Below are 23,739 nucleotides of genomic sequence, written 5' to 3' on the forward strand. Positions count from 1 at the left end.
TTAGATTAAAAGATATTTTCTGAATTTTGATATGAGATGTTAAATTTATCCTTGGAAACTTTCATTTCTGTTGGGAAACACAAAGACTTTCATGACATAATGCCATATCCTAAGTAGGTTCTTCATACTTTAAATCAAATTCATAGATTAAATGGAACATCTTAGTGTTTGAGTGTGTGTCCCCATGTAGGCTTACTTGCTACACAACTATCCACATCTACCTCTTATGATGTGCTGCTCAGTGTATTTGTCTCTTTTTCCAACATATTTTCTTATTGCATTATTTGATTCCTATTTATGATACAATAAAATCTATTTACGTGTTGCCTACTTTTTATCTTGCCATTTGCTAGTCCATTTTTCTCTCCAGCTACTTTTTTTTATAACAATAAACATTTCAAGTATTATATGTTTAAGTAGAGTGATATTTTTCTTATCCTTACAGTTTTATGTCTACTTTAGTAAGACCTGCCAAGATATGACACATATTCAGTAATACCCTAGCATGTTTTGTGTACTGTTGATATTTACATCTGTGTCATCTGGTATTTATGTCCCTATATGACACACACAAGCAAATATTTTCTACAAACAACGTGTTTTTAATCTATGGAAAACACCCCAATTCATCATAAGAAAGTATGAGATATATATTAAAAAACATAATTTTCACTTCAGTCCATGTCAGAACTGGTAACATTGATTCTCCACTATGTAAAATTTAGCTCATGAATCACAAAAGGAATGTAATTGCCTTTTTCTCTCAGTACCTACTTAGGACTCATCATTAATTTACATATTTGTAGAGAAAAATGTACCACAACAAGTATTATTGTTGCAAAATATTAAATAAAATTTATGACTTTACTTGCTTGTCATTCACTAACCTAAATAAAAAATTATAAATGTATTATTTTCCCTAAAAAATTAAGTATAAAAAATTTGATTTTCCCTTTGTTCAATGTGTTAGAAGAAATAATTTCAAGTACTGGTGTTATCATATTTGTGTCTATTTGTGGAGCTTTACTGAACATAAATATTTATACACTAGCATTTAATTTATGATCTGTATGTTTTTATAGGATTCCATAAGTTTAGTTTGTTAAATTAATATGGCTATTTTACTACGTTATTTCAAAGTTAAGAATTATCACAAACTGGGTCTTTATAACCAAGAGGCAGGTGTGAGACCATACTGTATTCTTCATAGGTACATGATAAAAGTAATTTCTGAAATCATAACCCATCAATGGTAGATGGGGAAAAAACAAACTAATATAGACAAATGCTGGAGAAAATGAGTTAGCATTATATAATACAAGGCTTCATTGAGCAATTTCCTGAAGCTAATCAGAGGAGAACATAAAACAGACATACAAGATAGAAATTAACACTTCCTGAATCAAGTCCCTCTTGCACTGGGCTTGGATGGCTTCAATAGGGCAGAACCATGGGAGAAGCAGCTATCTTATTTGGCTTGGACATCAGTTCCTGGATGTTGATTTACTGAAGGAATGAAGGAAAGAGTGAGAGAAGCGAAAACACAATACAAAATTAACCATGAATTGGCTAAGAAACAAATAGTGGCTGCTCCACTTTAAGTTCATGTTGATGTTGGAGTGATGACTTTTCTTTTTTATTCCATACTGATAAAGGCATGCAATGTCATATTCTAAATGACTTAACTCAGAAATAATAATATATTAGTGGTTTTAAGAATTATATTATACTTGACACTTGGATCATTACAAACTCCCACCCATATCATTTCAATAAGGGTATGTACTAGTTTTGTATTACTGAGTGATACACTCACTAATGTACTTATTAGCTTAATACAATATGCATTGACTGCCTCACATTTGCATGTCAGAAGTCTAGCTAGGATGTGGTAAGATTCTTTCCGTAGACACTGACCAGGCTTCAGTAGAGGAATCAGCCTGAGTTGGTGGCTCCCCAGCGTGTAGAACCCTCTTTGAAGGTTATCCAGGTTGTCGCACGGAGGCCCCTGCTTTCCTGGTGTCTGACAACTGCAGGGCACTCTCAGTTCTCAGTTCTCAGCGGCCATCTGCACGTCCTGTCACAGGCCCCTCTGTCTTCTTCACGCAACACAGGGGTATCTGCCATACAGTAGGATCTTTCTGCTTTCTTCCACTCCCGGCTTGTAGAACGTTTCATTTAAATGAGACCATCTGATTTGGCCAGGCATACCTGGAAAGTTGCCCTCTTAAAAGTCCATTGAAGCCAGGCGAGGTGGCGCACGCCTTTATTCCCAGCCTTCGGGAGGCAGAGGTAGGAGGATCACCGTGAGTTCGAGGCCGCCCTGAGACTCCATAGTGAATTCCAGGTCAGCCTGGGCTGTAGTGAGACCCTACCTCAAAAAAAAAAAAAAAAAAGTCCATTGATTTGTGACCGTAACTGCACATTCAGTGCCTCTTATCCATCTATATGTTGTGAAATGATCGTGGAGAGAGATCTCATCACATTCCCAGGATCTTTCAGTACTCCAGAGAAAGTCTGAATACAAGGTTGGAGATGGGAGAGAAATTTGGGGGTCAAAACAAAAAAGTTTTGTCATAGTTGTTTCTGCATCATTACTTCTCCTCCCTCACAGGTAAAAAATGAATTCACTTTTCTCAAGGTTCCCAAGAGGCTCAATCTATTAAAACATGGACTCAGTATAAACATTTGCCAAAACTTTATCAGCTCAAATTCAAAATTCATGTCTTTTTTTTTTTTTTACTTGTGTGTGTGTGTGTGGGTGTGTGTGGGTGTAAATGTGCATACTCACATGCAAAGGTCAGAGGAAGACACTGGATGGCTCTTGTAATGTTCCTGCACCATAGTTCCCTGAAACAATCTCTCTGAACTCAGAGTTCACCACTTCCTTTTTTTTTTTTTTTTTCCCCAGGCTGATAACTAGGGATTCCCAGTGATCATCCTGTATTCACCCATCTCCGCATCCAAGTTTCAGGCATGCACGGTCCTGCCCGGTTTTACGTGAGTGCTAGAGACTGAATTCAGCCTGCCGTGGCTTGAGCAGCGGGGGCCTCTTACTTGCCAGTCACTTTCCCAGCTCTTTCTTGTATAAATTATATCTGAATCTGATGTAAATGTCGCTCCCAAGTGTCCTGTCCTCCTTGGGCACCCTGAGGGCTATGGCCGGCTTCAAAGTCTTCTCCGTGTGTGGGATTATGAGACTAGAGGCACTGGTACTCTGTCCCCAAAACTCCTCATACACAGAAAAAGGATTAGGCCTGAGATTCTAGTTCAAAAGATGTATTAATCATGATTCTCTAGAGAAACAAACTGATACAATATACTGAAGAATTTATTGGATTCTATATTAGATATATTAGATTAGCTTACACTGTACAGGCTGGGTAGAATGACAATAGTTATATGCAGGCTAGAGGGTCTGAGAACCCAGTAGCTTCTCAGTCCACAAGGCTGGGTGCCTCAGCGGTCTCAATTTGATACTGAATATCTGAAGAATCACTTGACAGCCACTGATCTTCAGTCCACACTGGAGGGCTGAACAAGCTGGTGCCGGGTGTTTCTGAAGGACACAGCAACTGGGTGGATGGATGCACGAGCAAGCGGCACTGAAAGCCAGGCAGAAGGCACTACTTTTCTTCTAGAATCTCTTCATACGTAGGCTACCACTGGAAAGGCTCCCCATCCTGGGGCAAGGGCTTCCTCCCTTTGTTAATGCTTTCTGGAAACGGTCTTTATAGACCCACCCATGATGCTTACTTATCTCATTTTTGATTCATTATCTTGAAAATTTGTCAACAGAAATTAATGATCACAAAAGGAGAGAAATGAGATATGTGTGAATACATTAGCAGGGGTTTGAATGTAAATATTTGTCCACCCATGCCTTGGAATATTTTTCACTAAGCTTACAACTTGAGTCTCCAGCAGGCTGACAGCGGGTGTGCCCCTAAGTTGTATTCCGAGGGGTGTGGGCACTGAGTGTGTTTTCTGGCTGTTGTGGTTTGTGAGTGTTGGTTTTTCTTTTTCTGCTGTGAACGGATCTCTGGCAGTGAGACAACTTCTTCCAGCGTTAATGGTGTTTCCCCTGGATTTTATAAGCCTGGAATAAATCCTTCCTTCCCATAAGCTGCTTCTAGTCAGATGTTTGTTCAGCAAGTTGAAGGAAACTGCAGCACTGTCAAAGTATTGTTTTTTAATCCAATAGGGTTAGTGCTATATTTTCTTCATTAAATTTTCAAGCTCTGATATCTCCTTTTCTCAGGACAGGTAATATATGTGGCTGAAACGTCTTATCAGATTGCTTCATGATATTGGGATTTCAGCATTATTTGTTTCTGTTTGTGTCCCTTTTAGTCCATGTAAAAAGGCCTATCTGCAGAAACAAGGTTCTCAGGGATGTGGAGGCTTTGCCTGAAAGTCAGCGAGTTTTGCTCACGTAAACTGAAGTCTTCGTGTAAATCAATTTGAGATGGTCTTTTCTCTTGGCACATGCCAAGATGTCTGAGGAAGGGCCAGATCCTTAAATCCTGTAGGAGGCCCCTACTTTCATGTGAAGAGTGTCAAGACACTCCTAATGTCTCTGAAAAGGGTATTCTTATAACTCAATACTGTGTCCTTGGATGACTCCCAAGGATTATTCATACTTGCACAGGCCACCAGTTCAGGCTTTCTTCTGTGCTAGACATTCAGTCGTCATTTCTGACTTTAATGACTTTAATTTTTTTTCTTTTATCAATGAAAGAGGCTGTGATTTCAAAATGATGCAGTCTTCATGTTCTTTGTTTAATTGTTGTCTCTTTCATCTATTTCTCCTCCTCACATTTTATTAGAATCAGCAAAAGGAAGATAGCTGATCCTTACCACATTGTACTCAGTAAACTGACTGCAGCCTATGCTGCCATGGATGATGCTTGCCACGCTACTTTGCTGTGATTTCTATCATCATAAAACAAGTATATTCATTTCCTTGAGCACTGGTGACCAGAGACACTAAGCTCCACTGTCTCTCACAGGCAGGCAAAAGTCTCTTTCCTCTTCTCTGAGGTCAGCAGCTGCCTTAACTCAAGTTTTGCTTGTTTTGAGAGTTACCGCCTAGAAATATATCATCCCCTAAGATGGGCTCAAGATAGTTTCCCTTTTGGTCAACTAATGGTGAACTTATTAAGAATGTTATTCACATCCTTAGGATAAATTTTGTCATAGGCTATAAATTAATTACCAAATGATGTCAGAAGCTATTTTATGGTGTCTCCATCTTACAGTGGAGTAGGAGTATTACAGGAAGCTTCCACACTCAACCCTTAACCTTTCCTTCATCTTAGCTTTAGCTCCACTCCTCCTGAAACCCAAAGGCTATTGTGTGATTTTATTATTAAATAACTCTGTAGCATAGACTTCATGGTCTTATAAGCTACCAACTTAAGCAACCCAATTGTTGTTTTAACTTAGCAAGTTATTTTAATTTCCACGAGACCTTAAAACATTCGGTTTTTAAATATCTTTTTACTGGCTTTTCTGTTCACAACAGAAAGAGCCTTCTCTTCTACCAAGGACAGACAATTCAGCATGCAAAAGCTGAGAGAGCAGAAAAGCAGCTGAGCTCCAAAGAAGTCAGAACTATGGCTCCCTGTGGTGAAGCTCCCATCCCTGTCACTGGATGGACTCAGGTGTGAAACTCCGAGCAAGAAGGCTCCATAAAGAAAGCAGGTAACTCAACTGAACATGCACAATTCACTAAGCTCTTTATTTTTCCCATACTGAGCCATCAGTTAATCTTACACATGTAACTAATTCTTTGCAATTGGCCAATTATAATTGCATCCAAAATTCAAATTTAAATTCAAATATAATCTTTTGTTTTCTGAGGTAGGATCTCATACTAGCTCAGACTGGCCTGGAATTCACTATGTAGTCTCAGGGTGGCCTCAAACTCACAGCGTTCCTCCTACTTCTGCCTCCCAATGGGATTATAGGCGTGCGCCACCACGCCCGGCAAAATATAATCATTTTTAATGTAAGATGATTCTTAAAGGTAAGGTCAGTGACATCATAAACAGTAACACAGGGGCTGGGGGGATGGCTCAGCAGTTAAAAGTGCTTGTTTGCAGAGTCTGATGGTACAAAATAGATTAGCTAGTGCCCACATATAACCAGATGCACAAATTGGTGCTTGCATCTGGAGTTTTACCACAGTGGCTGGAGGCCCTGGCATGCCCATATTTACTCTCTTTGTGTCTCAGTCTGTCCCTCTCTCATATAAATAAATAAAAATATTTTTTAAAGTATGAAAATATATTGAGCCATATTATTATGAGACTGACACACTGCCTCCTGTGCTGACGAGGCTCCTTGGAACCATGTTATTAGAGCAATCTTTGGTAAATAAAATATAAAACACTTTTGGAAATTCAATGAAAATATTACCTAATGTGGTAGCCACCTCTATGCCCAAGTGGATTATTTTCTTACTTACAAAATAGGCAGCAATCTCATTACTGATTTTCAGATATGTAGTATTTGACTCCTGGAAATAAATGAGTTCCTAAGAAGCTAAATAACTGTACTACTATGTTCAGATTGCATTTAATTATTAGATAGGTTAGCTTTCCTAGAGAATAAAAGCCAACTCTTCCATTTTGGACCACCCATGTGTGTGACATTTGACTAGTGGGCAAAACATGCTGAGTACTAGAAGTGAGTAACAGCATACATGATATTAAAGATGTTATAACCTGACAAAGTAAAAGTGTCTTTTCCTTGATAATGCAGATTGGTTTTTGTCATGCTTCCGGATTTTAAGACCACTCTATCAGATAAGCCATTCTTCTGAAGGAAAATTATATATAATTCCTCTTCGCCATACATAGGAGTGAAACAGTCCAGTACACATGGGTGTTACAAGATTTAGTAGAAATGTGCAATGTACTTTACAAATAACGTTGTCCATGAGTCCTCATGCCACTTTAGTTTCTGATTTTTTTTTTTTTTATTCACTGTTTTCCAAGCAATTCTCTTTATTTCCCTACTTCAATTGTGACTCTGTGTTCATACACCTACTTGAACTAAGTTGGACTGCAAGACAAGGTTATTAAAGAAAATCTACCACATATATTTCTGCAGTTCTTTTTCTTTTTCTTTTTCGAGGTAAGGTCTCACTCTAGCTCAGGCTGACCTGGAATTCACTATGGAGTCTCAGGGTGGCCTTGAACTCACAGCAATCCTCCTACCTCTGCCTCCCAAGTGCTGGTATTAAAGGCGTGCGCCACCACGCCTCCCACCCCCCTACAGTTTTTTTTTTTTTTCTTTTTTTCCAATTTAAACTCAAGCTTCATCTACAGTTGCTGTGCCAGTTCCACATGCGTCATTCTAGCTAAATCAAAGACAAAGTTCCTTTCCTGCCGGCGTCCTGTGCACTCTCTTAAGCAAGGCGGTGTGCTCATGCTGAAACAAGTGCTCTTGTCTCTGGACCAAAATGAAGAAACAGAAACCTCAGTGGTGCTAACGACTTATTAGGGAGTGCCCTGCTGGGCTCATGCTGCATGGAAGAAAAAAAAAAAAAAGTAACAGCTTCTAAGACTTGCATCCTCATCCTGGGACACATTTGAAGGGCAACATCAAGTGAGGGAACCTTACGTTCTTGAAAGGATGTGAAAAGCATCTGGAATCGGCTGTTCCTGCTGCCCTCGTCCGCCCACATGCGGACCACGCCGAGGCCTGTGCGCAACATCACGTCGTTCGCTACTGTGCTGCAGAACTTGGCTTTCAAATCCTCCACCGAGCTGCTGCCGTCGTACACAGCCACAAAGTTCCTCTTGCATTCGTTTGAATTCTGCATCTCGTAGTCCAAGAATCTTAAGTAAATCTGTGAAAGAAAGATGAAACAATTTGCCCACTTCAAAAAAAAAAGTAAAGTAGGAAGTTCTAGAACTTCCTTTCTCTTGAGAAGGCTCACAAAACAGTCCAGATTGCAATCAATCCTATTATTTCCCCCTTTTGAATATCAGGAAGATGTACAAGCAAGAGGAAAAAAATTATGTTTAATCGTTTTTCAAACGCTATTACTGTTCTTTTTTTTTTTTTTTTTTTTTTGGTTTTAAGAGGTAGAGTCTTGCTCTAGCCCAGACTGACCTGGAATTCACTATGTAGTCTCAGGGTGGCCTCAAACTCAGGGCCATCCTCCTACCTCTGCCTTCTGTGTGCTGAAATTAAAGGCATGTGCCACCACACCCTGCTCTCTATTTTTTTTAACTTAAATGCAGTATTTCCCTGAGCTGAGTATTTCTTTTCAAACAATCTTGATGGCATCCAATAATTTACTTGTAACCCATTATGAGTTTGCAAAACTTATGTACTGTTTTACCTTGGTTAGGAAACTGTCTGAAGAACCCCTTGCACATTCTTGTTAAAGATAGACTATTTTTTACTTAAAAAAGATCATAGATGCGAAGAAAGAATGTGCATTAATATTAAAGAAAAGCAAAAAGTATACTAAAATAGCCTCTGGTTTCAGGCTGTTTAAATTATTAAGCATAACCACCCCATTCCATGTCTGAGGTGGAGTATAGTGATAATCACATAAGGCCAAGGTAGTGTATGACCATTCGTGCCATACTTATAGCCAAGCCCCTGAGCTAGATAGACAAAAATGAAAGTTAAATTACGCTCAGTGAGTGAAAAGTCCTGGTCAATCTACTTCAAAAACCATTTTTGTAAGGGATGGGAAGATGGTTCATCAGTTAAAACCCTGGCTTACAAAGCCTAAAGGCCTTGGTTCTGGGTTAGATTCCCCACTACCCAGGTAAAGCCAGATGCACAGAATGGCACATGCATCTGAAGTTTGCTTGTACTGCCAAGAGGCCCACTATCAATTCTCTCTCTTTCTCTTCTTACAAATAATAAAGAAAATCAAAAACACCTTTACAGCAAGTCTGTGTGCCTCAGGAGTTGTTAAAGTCAGATATGCCAACACAGGCGTACATGGCATAAAACGGACATCAGGCATTTGAGACCTCAGCCTCTGGGAGTACAGAAAACTTCCCCGAGGCTGCCCTGCTTCAAACGCACTGTTCTTGATCAAGGGACAGACATTATCTGACTCTGTTCCAATATGAATTCGGAGTCACAAGTAATCAACTGAATTAGAACTGAGTCTGTAAAGAAGGCGTCTGTTCATTCATCCATTCATTCAGCAGCGTTCAGAGCCTGCCCTCCTCACTGGTTACCAACACAATTCTAGGCATTGAGGAGATAATGGGAGGGAAAATGGAATGAAGTGCTGACAGTCGGCATCAGTTAGATCATGACTCCAAAATATAATGTGAAACCATGGGAATTGTTTAAAGAAACATCAAGAAAAAAACAAAAACACTTTAGCACCAGAAGAGAGGTATCTGGAATAACTCTGGATTAAAATTGACTCCTTTAACACAATAGTACCTAAATGTTTTCTTTTTTTTTCCTTCTATTTACTATTGTAGCATGCACAGCTATAGGCTATTTCTTCTTAAATATAGTTCCTTTAATCTAGCATACATATAAACTGAAGATATATACCTTTATTTATAAATCTATTTTATATTCTTCTACATGCATCTTTTTTTTTTTTTTAATTTGAGAAACTATAAGGGTTCAGTGGTTAAAGGTGCTTGCTTGCAAGCTTAACTCCGGAATTTAATTCTCTGCACCCACATAAAGCCAGACACAGAGTGGCACACATCTGTAACCCCTTTGCACAGATGGCAGTGGAAGGAAAAACCAAGGGAAATGGGAAGCTAGCAAGCCACAGACTGGTGCACGTGGGAAAACAAAGGAGACCTTGTCTCAAGCAAGGTGGACAGAGAACACAAACACCCCGAGGTTGTCCTCAGCATTTCACACATGCATTGTGAATCATATATATACATACAGATAAAATAATAGATAAATAAATCAACTGTGAAATTCACGGAACAACTTTTTCCCATGTCTGGTATGCCTAATGCCTAGCCCAAATTTAAAATGTGACTACCTCAACTAACAGAAATGCATCATTTGTCCTCAATGTCATGATCAAATTAGGCCCTGTTCTATGTTAATTTCACCTATGAAACAGTTATCTTTCCCGGTCTTTGACACAGAATATGTTCAGTGACAGAATTTTTTCAGTCACAGAATACATTCAGTCTCATAACTAGCCCAGGGTGCTTCCACAGTTTAGTTTCTGCAGTTAATTTCATATCCCCCAACCAGTCAAAGTACCAAATCAATAATCACAGGCTTTTAGCCTAAATCTATAATGCTCTTAAAGCCCATCACCTCACATTTATTTCCAAACACCATACTTGGCACACAGGTACGACTTTCGCATAAAAGAGCCCATCCCGATCTTCTGTGGCAGTCCATCCTGGTCTGTCCAGGGCTCACTTTAATTACTACTGCATGCCCAGGGCAGAAATCCCCACTTCTCCCACTCCACCACCTTCACTGAATTATTCTCTACTTAATTATGAATTTGAACATATTTTAATCCATAGCTACTATGATATCTCCTTTGTGCTGAACTACTTGCTCCTGAAAAGATGGGTAACACTTCGATAGCTCCATATTCTAGCTCCTAAGCTAAGTTTGCCATGTATTAAGGACTCTATCAACATTTAGGCATGGATGTAATGACATATGATTAACTATGTGGAAGTCCTATTTTCTTTATTGACCTCATTTCTTCAGCTTTCATCAAATATCACAAGACTTTCATATGCTATTATCTTAATTGTGCTAAAATAATGATTTTCATGTACTGCAAATTATTTGAAATAGCTTTTTTAAATAAAGTATGGTATAGATGTAAAAGTACAATATTGTATACACTTGTAGGAAGCTGGAAATAAAATATAATCATCCAAGAAAGCATACCTTGAACTAATTTTGAGAAAGAAAAATAAAACAGAAAACTATGAGGTAATGAATGAAATTTAGTAGTGGAAAACTAGTTGTATAATGCTTCTCATATAAGGGGTTTTCACATCTAAATTATCTGTAACATTTCAGTTGAAAGCTGTCTTAAAATTTCAAACTTCTGTTATGCTGATTTTAAATTAGTTGACATTGTCACCACCTGTGAGTCACATACCTTAAGAAAGCCTGTACTGCCTCAGGTAAAGATTATTGTTTAGCCGGGTGTGGTGGCACACACGCCTTTAATCCCAGCACTTGGGAGGCAGAGGTAGGAGGACTGCCGTAAATTCAAGGCCACCCTGAGACTCCATAGTGAATTCCAGGTCAGCCTGGGCTAGAGTGAGAACCTACCTTGAAAATCCAAAAAAAAAAAAAAAAAAAAAGATTATTTTAGATTATTCCACCAAAAGCTCAACTATTACTCTATCACCCATTTGGAATATCCTCTTGCCAACTGTAGTGGTTTAATTCAAGTGTCCCCCATAAACTTGGATGTTCTGAATGCTAGGTTCCCAACTGATGAAGATTTGGGAATTAATGCCTCCTGGAGGCAGTGTATTGTTGAAGATGTGCTTATGGGTGTTATAGCCAGTTTCCTGTTGCCAATGTTTGGTACACTCTCCTGTTACTATTGTCCACCTTGTGTTGGTCGGGGGTGGAGGGGTGATATCCACCCTCTGCTCATGCCATTGTTTTTCCCCTGGCATCATGGAGCTTCCCTCTTGAGCCTGTAAACCAAAGTAAACCTCTTTTTTATTTCCTCCACAAGCTGCTCTTGGTTGGATGATTTCTACCAGCAATGCTAACCTGACTGCAACACCAATGTAATACTATGTTCTCAAAATTATTCATAGACTTCCTGTATAGTCTCTATTCAGAAGAAATACATCTAAAAACTGCTGCCTTTAAGTTTTTACCATCTACTGCACTTTTTTTTTCTGTCACAATATTTATTTTCAAAAAGGAGAGGAATTTTTTTTTTTACATAACTTTAACTAGATACTGAAAAAGTACAAAATAACTTACTTAAGAAACAAGCTGGTATGGGTGACTTAAAGAAGATTAAAATCTTTGACTCCATTTCTTTTTCTGCTTTAGTCCAGGCTGACCTGGAATTCACTATGTAGTCTTAGGCTGGCCTTGAACTCAGTGAGATCCTCCTACCTCTGCCACCCAAGTGCTAGGAATAAAGGTATGAGCCATTAAGATAGGAATTTGGGGATCCTTGTGTGCTATTGTGCTGATAATTTTGGGGTGTTCCTGAATTTTGGTCCAATGAATTTAAAGAATTTAATCCATGGACCAGAGGATAAGATTCAGAAAGATTTGATTATAGTTTACAGCTTAAGCTGGGTGAAGAGAAGGGGGGTTAAGCCTAGAACATGCAAACTTAATCTGGAAATTTTTCCTGGAGGGTGTAACATTCAGGTTTCTGTAAGCTTAGTGACATGCCCTGCTTTTAGCCAAGGTATATAAAAACTTCTTCACTTTTCGGGGTCCTGTTACCCTAGTTGACTAGCCAAATTCTGTCTCCTGCCACAATCACGGCTGGCTTGGCTTGATTTCAATGATCTTCCTCTCATCCTATCACTTTGCTTTCTCCTGAATAAAAGACAAAATTCTGACAATTCTACAGCAATTCAACCAAAATCTAGGTATTCTTGTATGATAACAAACTTTTTAATTATTTTATTTTTATTTATTTATTTGAAAGAGAGAGAGAGAGAGAGAGAGAGAGAGAGAGAACGGGCACACCAGGGCCTCCAGCCACTGCAAACGAACTTCAGATGCATGTGCCACCTTGTGCATCTGGCTAACGTGGGTCCTGGAGAATCAAGCCTGGAACTGGGGTCTGTAGGCTCTGTAGGCTTCATAGGCACACACTTAACCACTAAGCCATCTCTCCAAAATTACTAAGCAAGAGATACATCACAACTTATCAACTCTCAAAATATGAAATTTCAACAGAAAATACAATTTTACCAATGAAACCAACCCTGACTTGGTTAAGTGACACAATGTTTTCCACATTTTTGAAGTGCAGTAGAAATAATTCGACTTCTCAATAAGTTTGCAACATTGTAAAATCCAAATACTATGCTCACAAAAGGAAATATATTTAATGAATGAAGGTCTCAATTCAGTTCCAATAATGAGAACAATATTGTGACCGCAACTAGTACATGAGGTTTTCTTTTTACATGTCTGTATGGTTAGCATGTGTGTGTGTGCACGTGCGCCTGTGTGTGTGCAAGAATGTTTATATGTATGTGGGTACATATGAGTATCCAGGTGCATGTGTACATGTGTATGGAGGTCAGATGACAACTTTTTTTTTTAAATGCCTTGCCACCTTGCTTAGCAAAGCATTTTTTTAAAAATTTTTTTTTTTTTTTTTTATTTGAGAGCGACAGACACAGAGAGAAAGACAGATAGAGGGAGAGAGAGAGAATGGGCGTGCCAGGGCTTCCAGCCTCTGCAAACGAACTCCAGAGGCGTGCGCCCCCTTGTGCATCTGGCTAACGTGGGACCTGGGGAACCGAGCCTTGAACGGGGTCCTTAGGCTTCACAGGCAAGCGCTTAACCGCTAAGCCATCTCTCCAGCCCCAGATGACAACTTTTGTTGTCATTTGTCAAGTGGACTTTCCATCTTTTGTGAACAGGGTATCTTATGGGCTGGGAGGCTATTCTAGCTGATTAATAAGACCCACAGATTCTCCTGTCTCCCTCTGGGGGATACACTGTGTGCAACACTGCACCTGGCATTATTACATGGGAACTAGGAATCAATCCTAGGCCCTCATTTTTATAGGGCAAGTGTTTCGTTATCTGAGATATCTCTCTTGCTCTCATTTATATTTTCTTACACTGAAAATAGAAACATTGTAGAAATAGTAATGTGTTATACAGAATAGAGAGCTTACATGAAATATTGACACTAGGTCTTAAAACTGTTGATATTTTATGCAGTTACCCCAAACAACAATTAGTTAGTGTTATCATAATTAAATATTAAGAAAAATAACATTAAGAATACGTCACTTTTCAAAATAACCCAAACATTTTAGCCCTGAGTTGGCAATGTACTCAGATCTCCTGACTCCCAACTACCATTAATCTCTCTAGAATACTGAACATTATAATATCACAGAAACTCTGGGAAAAATGTTCACTGTCCTGAGAGAATGTTATGATCTTAAAGGAAACCAAATTAAGTATAGAAAGAAATCAAACCAGGATAAGCAAGCATAGGGAACTACTTCCATTATTGTCAAGAGACTTGGTAGAAAACACACTGACTATCATGAAGTTCATTGATAATAATGGATCTGCATAACATAACCAGCCATCTTAAAATCCTTTAAAAATAGGCTTATTTTGGGAAAGGGAGATGGAACAATGGTTAAAGGCACCTACTCACAAAGCCTGAGAGCACAGACATGATTCCTTAGTATCCACGTGAAGCCAGATGAACAAAGTGGCACATGTTCTTGGAGATCCTTGGCAGCTGCAAGAGGCCCTGGTACACCCAATACTCTCTCTTTCATCAGATAAATAAATAAAAATGGAAAGTTAAAAAAAAAAAGGTAGCCTTTCTTTAAAAAGCAGTCCTATTTTATATTAAAGTGATGTGATCATTAGAAAGTCAGTTTGCAAACTAGGCGTGGTGGCACACACCTTTAATCCCAACAGGTGGGAGGCAGAGGCAGGAGAATCTCCTCCAGTTTGAGGCCACCCTGAGACTACATAATGAATTACAGGCCAGCGAGGGGTGCAGCGAGACACTACCTTGAAACAACAACAACAACAAAGTCAGTTTGTCTATCTGGTCTGTCATCTTCCACTGAATATTTCTGAAGCATGTCTATGATCTCCAAGAGGTGACTGGCTAGCTCATGACAGTTAGGGTCTGTCATCTAAGTTCCCTCTGCATATCAAAAGCATTATTGTTGGGCTGTAGAGATGGCTTAGAGGTTAAGGTATTTGCCTGCAAAGCCAAAAGGATCCAGGTTTGATTCTCCAAGACCCATGTTTGACAGATGCACAAGGGGGAACATGCATCTGGAGTTCCTGTGCAATGGCTGGAGGCCTTGGGGCACCCATTCTCTCTCTCTGTCTCTCTCTCCTTTCTTTCTCTGTCTCTCTCTCTCTCCTTCTTTTTCTCTCCCTCTTTCTCTCTCTCCCTCTTTCTCTCACTAAAATAAATAAATAAAATATTTTTTTTTAAAAAAAGCATTACTGTCAGATTTTTTTGGAGGATGTAAACCCATATCTTCTAAAGGAACTGTGACTTTTTAAATTCCTAGTTTTATATCTTACAAGAAGCACACTAGCAAATCACTCAGTTCACTAAAGCCAAGCTGCAAGGGCAAAAGTTGAATTCTACCCCATAAAAAGTGACCAAATTTTCTGTCATCAGCTCCAGCCTGCTATGCATAAAAGTCTTCCTCATGCTATGATTAGAATGAGTATCTCATCAGCATAAATCCTGTGCCACAGTAATGCTAAGTAAAAGAAATTAACTGACAAAGAGAGAAAAGAAGAAGAAAGTATAAAAAAAAAGAATGTTAGGAAGAAAAGAAGGAAGAAGCTCTTTAGCCCTCCACTAAAGCAAAGAAGATGATAAACAGAATAATATATAACAAGAGAAAGAGACAGATTGGAATCTCTTCTCAGTGCATCATGTTGATGCATTCTTCTTTTTAATCAGTCAGAAAGAGCTGGAGCTGACAAAATGATTTATTGAAAAAGACATGGGAAACTGCTGATCATAGAAACCATTTTTTTGTAGTATCTGTTGTTCAAACCACTTTAACATGGAAGACAGTCTCCTTGTTTATATGCAAAACAACTACACTGAGTTAAATTTACTAAGTGATGCTTTTACATACAAAATTTAATACCTAGTGCTCACAATGATTCCCCCCTGAAATCATGATTTTGTGCAAAATAGATACTAAAGCAATTATTTAAGACTTTCCTTAGCCATTTACTCCTGTAAAACTCACATTATGCAAATGACCTTTAATTTTTAAAAGGTTGAACCATGACATTTTCGCTGATTGTTAGGTACTTAGTTAGAATTCTCACTGGGCTTATTTAATTGTATTTTCATGTTTAAAGATAATAAAAGCTGTCTTAATCCTAAGAACCACTGATATCTTTTTACTTGTACTCAGTTCTAGTTATTACCTTTAGTTTATTATATTATTTTCCTTTAGACCCATAAGAAACAATCTCAGATGTGTCAGCTATAAATATGACCCACTTGTTGTCCACAGACTGGAAGCACTCATTTCCGACACTGGAAAAGTAAGGTCTGGAAGTTCTAAGACAAACACCTCTATTTTCCTGATAGCTTTTATTTTATTTTATTTTATTATTTATTATGGAAGGAGGAAAGAGACAGAATGGGTGTTCCAGGGCCTCTAACCAGTGCAAATTAACACGAGACTCATATGCCAGCATATGCATCTGGCTTACTTGGGTACTGGGGAATTGAACCTGGGTTCATAGGCTTCACAGGCAAGTGCCTTCACCACTAAATCATCTCTCCAGCCCCCTGATGGCTTTTAATCAGGTGCCAGCAAACCTTCATACTCAGAAAGGTTCTTGGGTCCTCTGGTTCTCTGACTCTCCTTTTTGCCCACAACTAAAGAAAATTCTGTTTTAAACGGCTGTATGATCACATCAGGCTAAACTAACACACCTCACTTCAACCAAGGTCAAAGGTATGCTAGTTTCACTGGAATCCCCAAACACCCTTTGCCAGGTGGTTTCATATAATCAGAGGTATGCTACCTTGACATGTTCAAAATGTAAGCTGAATGTCCTTCTACCAACTGTTATGTTGATGTGGTTCCTAAATTGACTCTCAATATTTTTGAAATAGGTAAAAAAATTAAAATTATATTTGAGATATTAAAATTATATTCAGAAAACAAATGTTAGAGTTTCATTCTACAAAAAATATTAATTACCTTCCTTGTGGCATTTTATTAATTTTTTGACTCATGTTTCATATCATGTTCCAACAAACTTGATCATTTCCCCAAATATAGAGTTTTTGTGATGTTAAACTGGCCTCATATAGAAGCTATCGCTCTTGCTCCAGCCACATTACTAATTAGCCAAATATTTCAGCAAGTCCCTTATCATAGATTCATGAGATTTTGGATTTAAGAGGACTTCATAATATGATCTCTGCCAAAAAATTACTGGATTTTTAATTATTATACAAAATCCCTGCCAAGTTCTGCTTGCATTCCTCTCTGGGAATCTCATTTGATCTTCATTATTAAAACAAAAATCCTCAGTGCAGAATATTGAATTAAATGTTACATATCTCTATCTTAAAAATTAAAATATGCTACAGCCCTCCCATATGTGCAGATTAAATATTATCCTCTTTGTCGACAGCCCTTCAAATGTTTGAAGAATGCTCCTATGTCTTTCCTCTAGAGAAAGATCAGTTTATATTTTCCATGAGTTAATGGAGTGACAGACACTTTTCTTGAGCTGGATGGTCTACAGATACCTAAGGTCTAGCCTGGCATTCAGGTGCCAGTCATTAGTATGGTTTGGTTTCCTGTCATTCCATGTTGGTGGATCTTTTCTGGACCAGACCCATGACTGGACATGCTGATGCCCTTCCCTCGCCACTGCTCTCATGTCTAAATGTGTCCAATGTTTGCTCACAGAAGTAAGTATGTTTCCTTACCACATGGTCAATTCAGAGATTACCTTGCTATCCTGACTACTTAAATGATCCCTTCAGTAAGCAAATTCCAGCATTCATTTTGCTCAGATTTTCCATAGCCTAAAAATTATGGACTAATCATATTTCTAGTTAGAGGGGACCATCTCCATTAATAAAGAAAATATCAAATATTACGTTATTTTCTGTAAACTGCAATTCTGATAAAGCAGTTGCACCTCTTCATACAAGGCCGAATGGATTCATCGAACTTCTGTGATTGTAGAGAGATGGAAAGTTGCAGGATCAGAGCCAAATTATCTCAGGTTAACCTTTAGTCCTTTAATAGCCACTTATTGGCCCCCTCTGTGTTCCACCTAACATCCATCCTTGTGGCTATTTGGTGATCAAATGCAACCTTTTTGGAATGTACTAGCAGATCATCAGCTTCCATCATCCCAAAGGCTAAGAATGTCATCAGATAACATCTGAACCTTACAGCAGAGCCTTCCCTGCCTTACTGTAACCCGCCTACCTGGTGTTTCCTCCAGTGTATTTGAAAAGTGCCTCTATTGATGACTTTTTTTTTTTTTCTTTTTTGGTAACCATAAAATCTTCATGAAATTGTTAACACATTGGACCATAAAACTTAGGGTAACTTAGATCCTATGTTCCCCAACCACAGTCACTCATATTTGCCTCCGAAATAAACTATCTCTTACTCCCTTTGACGTGAGAGCTGTGCTTTGCATGGACAGTGCTTATCACGTGCCAAGAAGCAATGTGTAATTTATATCAATCCGGAGAAGCAAGCAAGCTATTTATCATCTTCACTGCGCTGTGTGCTTCGTCAGGACGTGTATCATTCAAATGTTCACAGCAAGCCATTTCCAGTTTAAACTTGTGCGTTGATAGTTTCCTCTCATAAACTGCTATGATCTCCATAAACAGGAAGCCCACATAGGGAGTTATCCCCCTTCCCACTTTTCTCTGCAGCATTCAGAGCAGCTCCCTGTCCTCTCACCTTTAATTGAACACAGGAAGTCTGTCACAATAGAGCCACCTTTCTTGAGCTCAGTAGGCAGCGTGCCCTGTAGGTCATGGGCTGCCAGACTCAGTGACAGACAGGTACCCTGGGCATTGTTGTTCTGGGCTTTCACAAAAGACAGCATATTAACCAGCTGAGAGAAAGAGTCGTGTGTTTACACTGCTCTTTAACACTGTTTCCACAACACGTTGCTTAAGGCATCAAGGTACTGGGCACCCTTTTCCTTTGATATGAGTAGCCTTTTAAAGTAAGTTTTTCCTTCTTACAAGTAAAGAAATATAGCAAGCACCTACATGTGCCACACATACTCTATGAGCTAATTTAAGCCCGGTGATCATCAAAACAGGTGCCTATGGTTTTCTGTTACAAATGTCAAATAGCTTTTTAGTTTTTCAAAAAAATGTATATTTGTTATTAAATGTTGAACCTTGCACATGTTAAGCAAGTGCTCTATCATTGATCAGTATGGTTAACCTTCTCTTTTATTTATTTATTAATTTATTTTGAGAAAGTGTCTCTCTAAGGTGTGTGTGCGGGCTCAGCTATAACTCACTTGGTAGTGCAGGCATTCATTGCTTTCATTACTCTTTCACAGTGCTTGAAGTTTTACAGTCACTAAGTCAATTAATCATTGGTCATGGTAGTCACATGATGGTCAAATGAGCTTAGTAGGCAGTTATAGGCTTGTCCCCTTCAAAGGGGTACAAGCTTTCTTAGCTCTTAATCACTACTGAGATTTGTCACACCTATATTTTATATGCGAAAGATAAATGATTCAGTAAGCCCTGGTCATTTCTTTCATAGATATGACTTTTCATTGAAAACAAACTGCAGATATTCCCAAGATGGACAGAACTGTAATTTTACTCCTAACCAAGGTGCTCGCCTAACAGGTTGATTCATGAACCAGAGAGGTAGACTTGCATTAGGGTCTCAAATGATCTCTTCAGCCAACTTGCCATATTTCAATTTGTAGTACAATTAAATGAGACAGGAAGGAAAATACATCTCATTCCAAATCACAACAAAATGGTAGCCTATGCTAACACTCTGACACATGTCAAGCATTTCTAATCTCCAGCTTCTTCAGGGCCAGGTGAACACTATATGCTGCTCAACCCCATTGTTCACGGGCGTCTGCACTTCACTGCGGACTGACCTTGGAACGCGGCGGGGCTCGGATGTACCACTTGCAATCCACGGCCTCGCTGGCAGTAGCTTTTCCTTCCTTCAGAATCTGTATGGACTCTACAATGCCTTCAGAGCCGCCCATCTCAAACTCACACGCTAAAGGAAAAGATGCCAAACACACACAAAGATAGAGCTTGAACAATAAACCCGAAGTATATTTCATCATAGAAAACAAAGGCCTCTGAACATTATTAAATTTCTATTTTACCAACCTGGTAATGGTTTCAAAACGCCAAGGTCCTTAAAGTCAGGATCTTAAAAATTGAGAAAAAGACAATTAATTAGTTCTAGTCTACATATGTTTATTATAATGATGCTGTGTGCTTTATCCTGGAAGCAGCCTAAAACACATTAGGAGAAAAAAAATGTAAAGTCAAAGGTATGTGACAATATTCAGACTGAAATGTTAAATTCATCTTACAGAAAACTACTATTAGCCTATTGTCACTATAAAAAGAGGTTGACATTCTAATGTTATTCCTGTATCTACTCTATAAACACAGTGGGGTATACTTATCCCTAAGTCCACAGATAGGAAGTGGATGTTTTTATACATTGTACCCATAGGCCATTCATAATAGTCAGTTCTATATTTTCCAGATATAATTCTTTTTTGTCTGGTTCAAAAGATGCTGAGAAATTATTGGAATAGTTTTCACTGCAGGTTTTAGAAGCACAACATTACAGTGGAAGATCTAGGGCTTCTCCCCTTTCTTGAATGAACTAAGCTGTTTTCATACATCTCCATTTCATACAATGATAAATTTCACCATATTGCTCAGTTTTCTACTTTTGAAACATGATATCCACTGTTTCCTATCTTCTTTGTAATCCCAGGCCCAGGAGTCTTTACCTTAATACTTGTTTGTTTACATGTTTCTGGAGAAATGTCCTTGATCATGAGACTCAGAAGAGCTCTATAGTTTAAAGCCAAAAGTGATGGACTCCTTCGCATATCCCAGATTTGGCTTTATGGCAGACATGCTAACCATAAAGTATAAAGGTGAGCCCGAAGAGGGCATCTGAGATCATTTTTCTCATGGAGCATTTCTGGAATGTCTGGTGATCATGTTATCGCAGATGCTTTAAAATCACAAACAATTCTGGTGTTGGCTAGTGCTAACGCGAGTCAGGCTGACTCTGATGAAGAGAAGAATGAAGCACGGACAACCCAGGTCCTCTGGGATGCCACCCAGGCACTATGGAAGGGCACTTCCCTGGATCTTTGATGCCTTGAAGCAATAAATGCATACCCTTACAGCCTTGGTCTCTTTGAACTGGATTTTCTTTTACCTATGGGTGGGTAAAAGCATCAGTCTCTCTCTCTCTCTCTCTATGTATCTATATCTATGTCTGTCTCTGTTTGTGTGTATCATGGTATGCTATTTCTGCAACAGTTATTCTCTAAATTAAGTATTTTTTACAGAGTTGGAAGTATCTTTTAAAGTCACTGCTCAAAAGTGATCTTGAATTACAATATGAAAAGTTACCCCTCATTCCAAAGGGAATCAGATGTAGATGGTAAGATTATGTGAACTAATATGCACATATGTATCTCAGTGTGCTTGATCCTGTGCCCATGCAAAGAGATACACTCTTCTTAGAAATGAAGACTTGTGTTATCTATATTGAATGTTGTTTTCTGTTTAGTAAAATAGTGATATGAACATATATACCATGGTATGCCCTGATTATATCAGCCATTTTACTCAGTTTATTATAGGTACTACTAAGATATACTTGCACAGTTTGAGTTAAGAGATCCATCATTTTAACCATGAACGAAATTATTTTCTACAAAACAATTTTGAAAATCATTCTTGTGCTTTTATGGGACAAAAGAAATACCTGTAAATACTTTCAATTAAAACACATACACACACACACACACACACACACACACACACACAGATGGAGAGATGGCTTAGCGGTTAAGCACTTGCCTGTGAAGCCTAAGGACCCTGTTTCGAGGCTTGATTCCCCAGTACCCACATAAGCCAGATGCACAAGGTGGCACTTGCATCTGGAGTTCATTTGCAGTGCACTCATTCTCTCTCTCTCTCTCGAATAAATAAATTAAGAAAATATCAAAAACTCCTTGTATTTGTTTCACCAATAAGCTTTATATGGCATAGAGAAGGATCACTCATACTTTCCTTATTTTGAAATCCACCTTAGGAGGCAGGCACACTAGCTAATGTTTGTAATTCTGGCCCTTTGGTGGAAGAGGCTGGAGCCTCAACTGTGTTTGAGGCCAGCAGTGTCTACAATAGTTGTAGGCTGGCCAGGGCTATATTTTAAGATACTGTTGCTAACTAAGAATCAAATGAATAACATAACATGGCTTAAGTTCTATTGTCACCTTGGTCAGGGGCATGCTTCCACTGAGTCTTTGATGGCATTTCAAGGAAGAATTGATGCACTGAGAGGGATCGAGGGAGGGAGAACTCCTTGCTAAGCGGTGATCCTTCCCTTCACTGGCTGCCATTCTACTTGCTGACATTTACGGCTACACTGTTCTTGCTCTGCTTTGTGGACATCAGAACGCTGCTTCACCAGCCTTCCAATGCAGACTGGAAAGCTGTGGCTGTCCAGGAATTCTTCAGGCCTTTAGTGCCAGATCGGGACTAATGAGGCTTCCACATTCATGGACTGAGCAGCTACTGGATTCTCTAACTATCCAGCCTGCAGGCAGCTATGCAATCCATATTCTCCAAATGAACCTAACAGATCCATTCAGTCAATTTTGTTCATCTACAGAATCCTAATACCTAGCAAACATGACATGACATAACAACCACAACCCAACACAATACAACATAAAATATAACTAACATAACATAACATAAAATCAAGCTAGTGGATGGAGAGGACAGCGCACTGAAAGATCACTTGTTTCATACTGAAGTGATTCACAGGACCATCTAAAATTAAGAAAAAAAAAACAACTATATAATTAATAAGCTTTCACAGCTGAAGTATTTATTTCTTTATTCATTATATATTTTTTCTATTAACTCTATTGTTTAATTAAATGCACTATTTTACAAATCATCACCTTTAGGATAAGAATGTCTTAGCTGTACATGTTTTGCCATATATATTAATTTTTTGTGAAAATTAAGCAGCATTCTATTTTCAACTTCGAAGGGTAACATTTGTCATTTTTATAACTCATGCCAGACACGGATGAGATAAATGCCAGTTCTGAGAAGAGAAAAGTTATTTTTGAATTTGAATTAATAGTGATAGTACTGATGGCTTAAAAAAAAATCCTTAGTAAACTATTGTTTTTACAATTCCACTTGTATTTACCACCAGGAATATAATAGTTATATATTTGTCATATTACCTGCCAATAAAACAACAGAAACAATTTTGAAATAGCCTAAATGAGCTTAGTAGTATAAAGTTTGATTCATTGCTCAAAGTTATTCAATTGTATAAATGGCTCGGTATGTGTACCATAAAACTGAACTTAATAATTAGCTTCATGCTATCTTGATGTCTCCCAAAATCCATTCTCTCTCTCTCTCTCTCTCTCTTTTTTTTTTTTTTTTTTTTTTTGGTTTTAAGAGGTAGGGTCTCACTCTAGCCCAGGCTGACCTAGAATTCACTATGGAGTCTCAGAGTGGCCTCAAACTCATGGTGATCCTCTACCTCTGCCTCCCAAGTGCTGGGATTAAAGGCGTGTGCCACCACGCCCAGCTCCAAAATCCATTCACTATAAATCCACCTGAATGATTTTTTTAATTTTTTTTTCATTCATTTATTTATTTATTTGAGAGCAACAGAGAGAGAGAGAGAGAAAGAGAGAGAATGGGTGTGCCAGGGCCTCCAGCCACTGCAAACGAACTCCAGATGCGCGCGC

At 38.6% G+C, this 23,739-nt stretch overlaps 1 protein-coding gene across 12 annotated transcripts in view; it reads right to left on the reverse strand.

Moving 5' to 3' along the window:
* The window catches only part of Neto1 (neuropilin and tolloid like 1), a 201,866-nt gene that overhangs the window by 101,531 nt on the left and 76,596 nt on the right, over positions 1-23,739 (reverse strand). For 6 of the 12 annotated variants that reach the window (XM_045135136.1, XM_045135135.1, XM_004654815.2 and 3 more), the window contains exons 5-7: positions 20,081-20,122; positions 19,837-19,964; positions 7,633-7,861 (exon numbers count right to left, since the gene is read on the reverse strand). In XM_045135136.1, the coding sequence (XP_044991071.1) occupies positions 7,633-7,861; positions 19,837-19,964; positions 20,081-20,122 (399 nt within the window). Of the gene's footprint in view, positions 1-962; positions 1,507-7,632; positions 7,862-19,836; positions 20,002-20,080; positions 20,123-23,739 lie in introns of those variants that run through there. The other 6 variants (XR_006633677.1, XR_006633676.1, XM_045135140.1 and 3 more) reach the window with 5 other exon arrangements.

This window comes from Jaculus jaculus, chromosome 15 (assembly GCF_020740685.1).
Source record: "Jaculus jaculus isolate mJacJac1 chromosome 15, mJacJac1.mat.Y.cur, whole genome shotgun sequence".
Lineage (NCBI taxonomy): Eukaryota > Metazoa > Chordata > Mammalia > Rodentia > Dipodidae > Jaculus > Jaculus jaculus.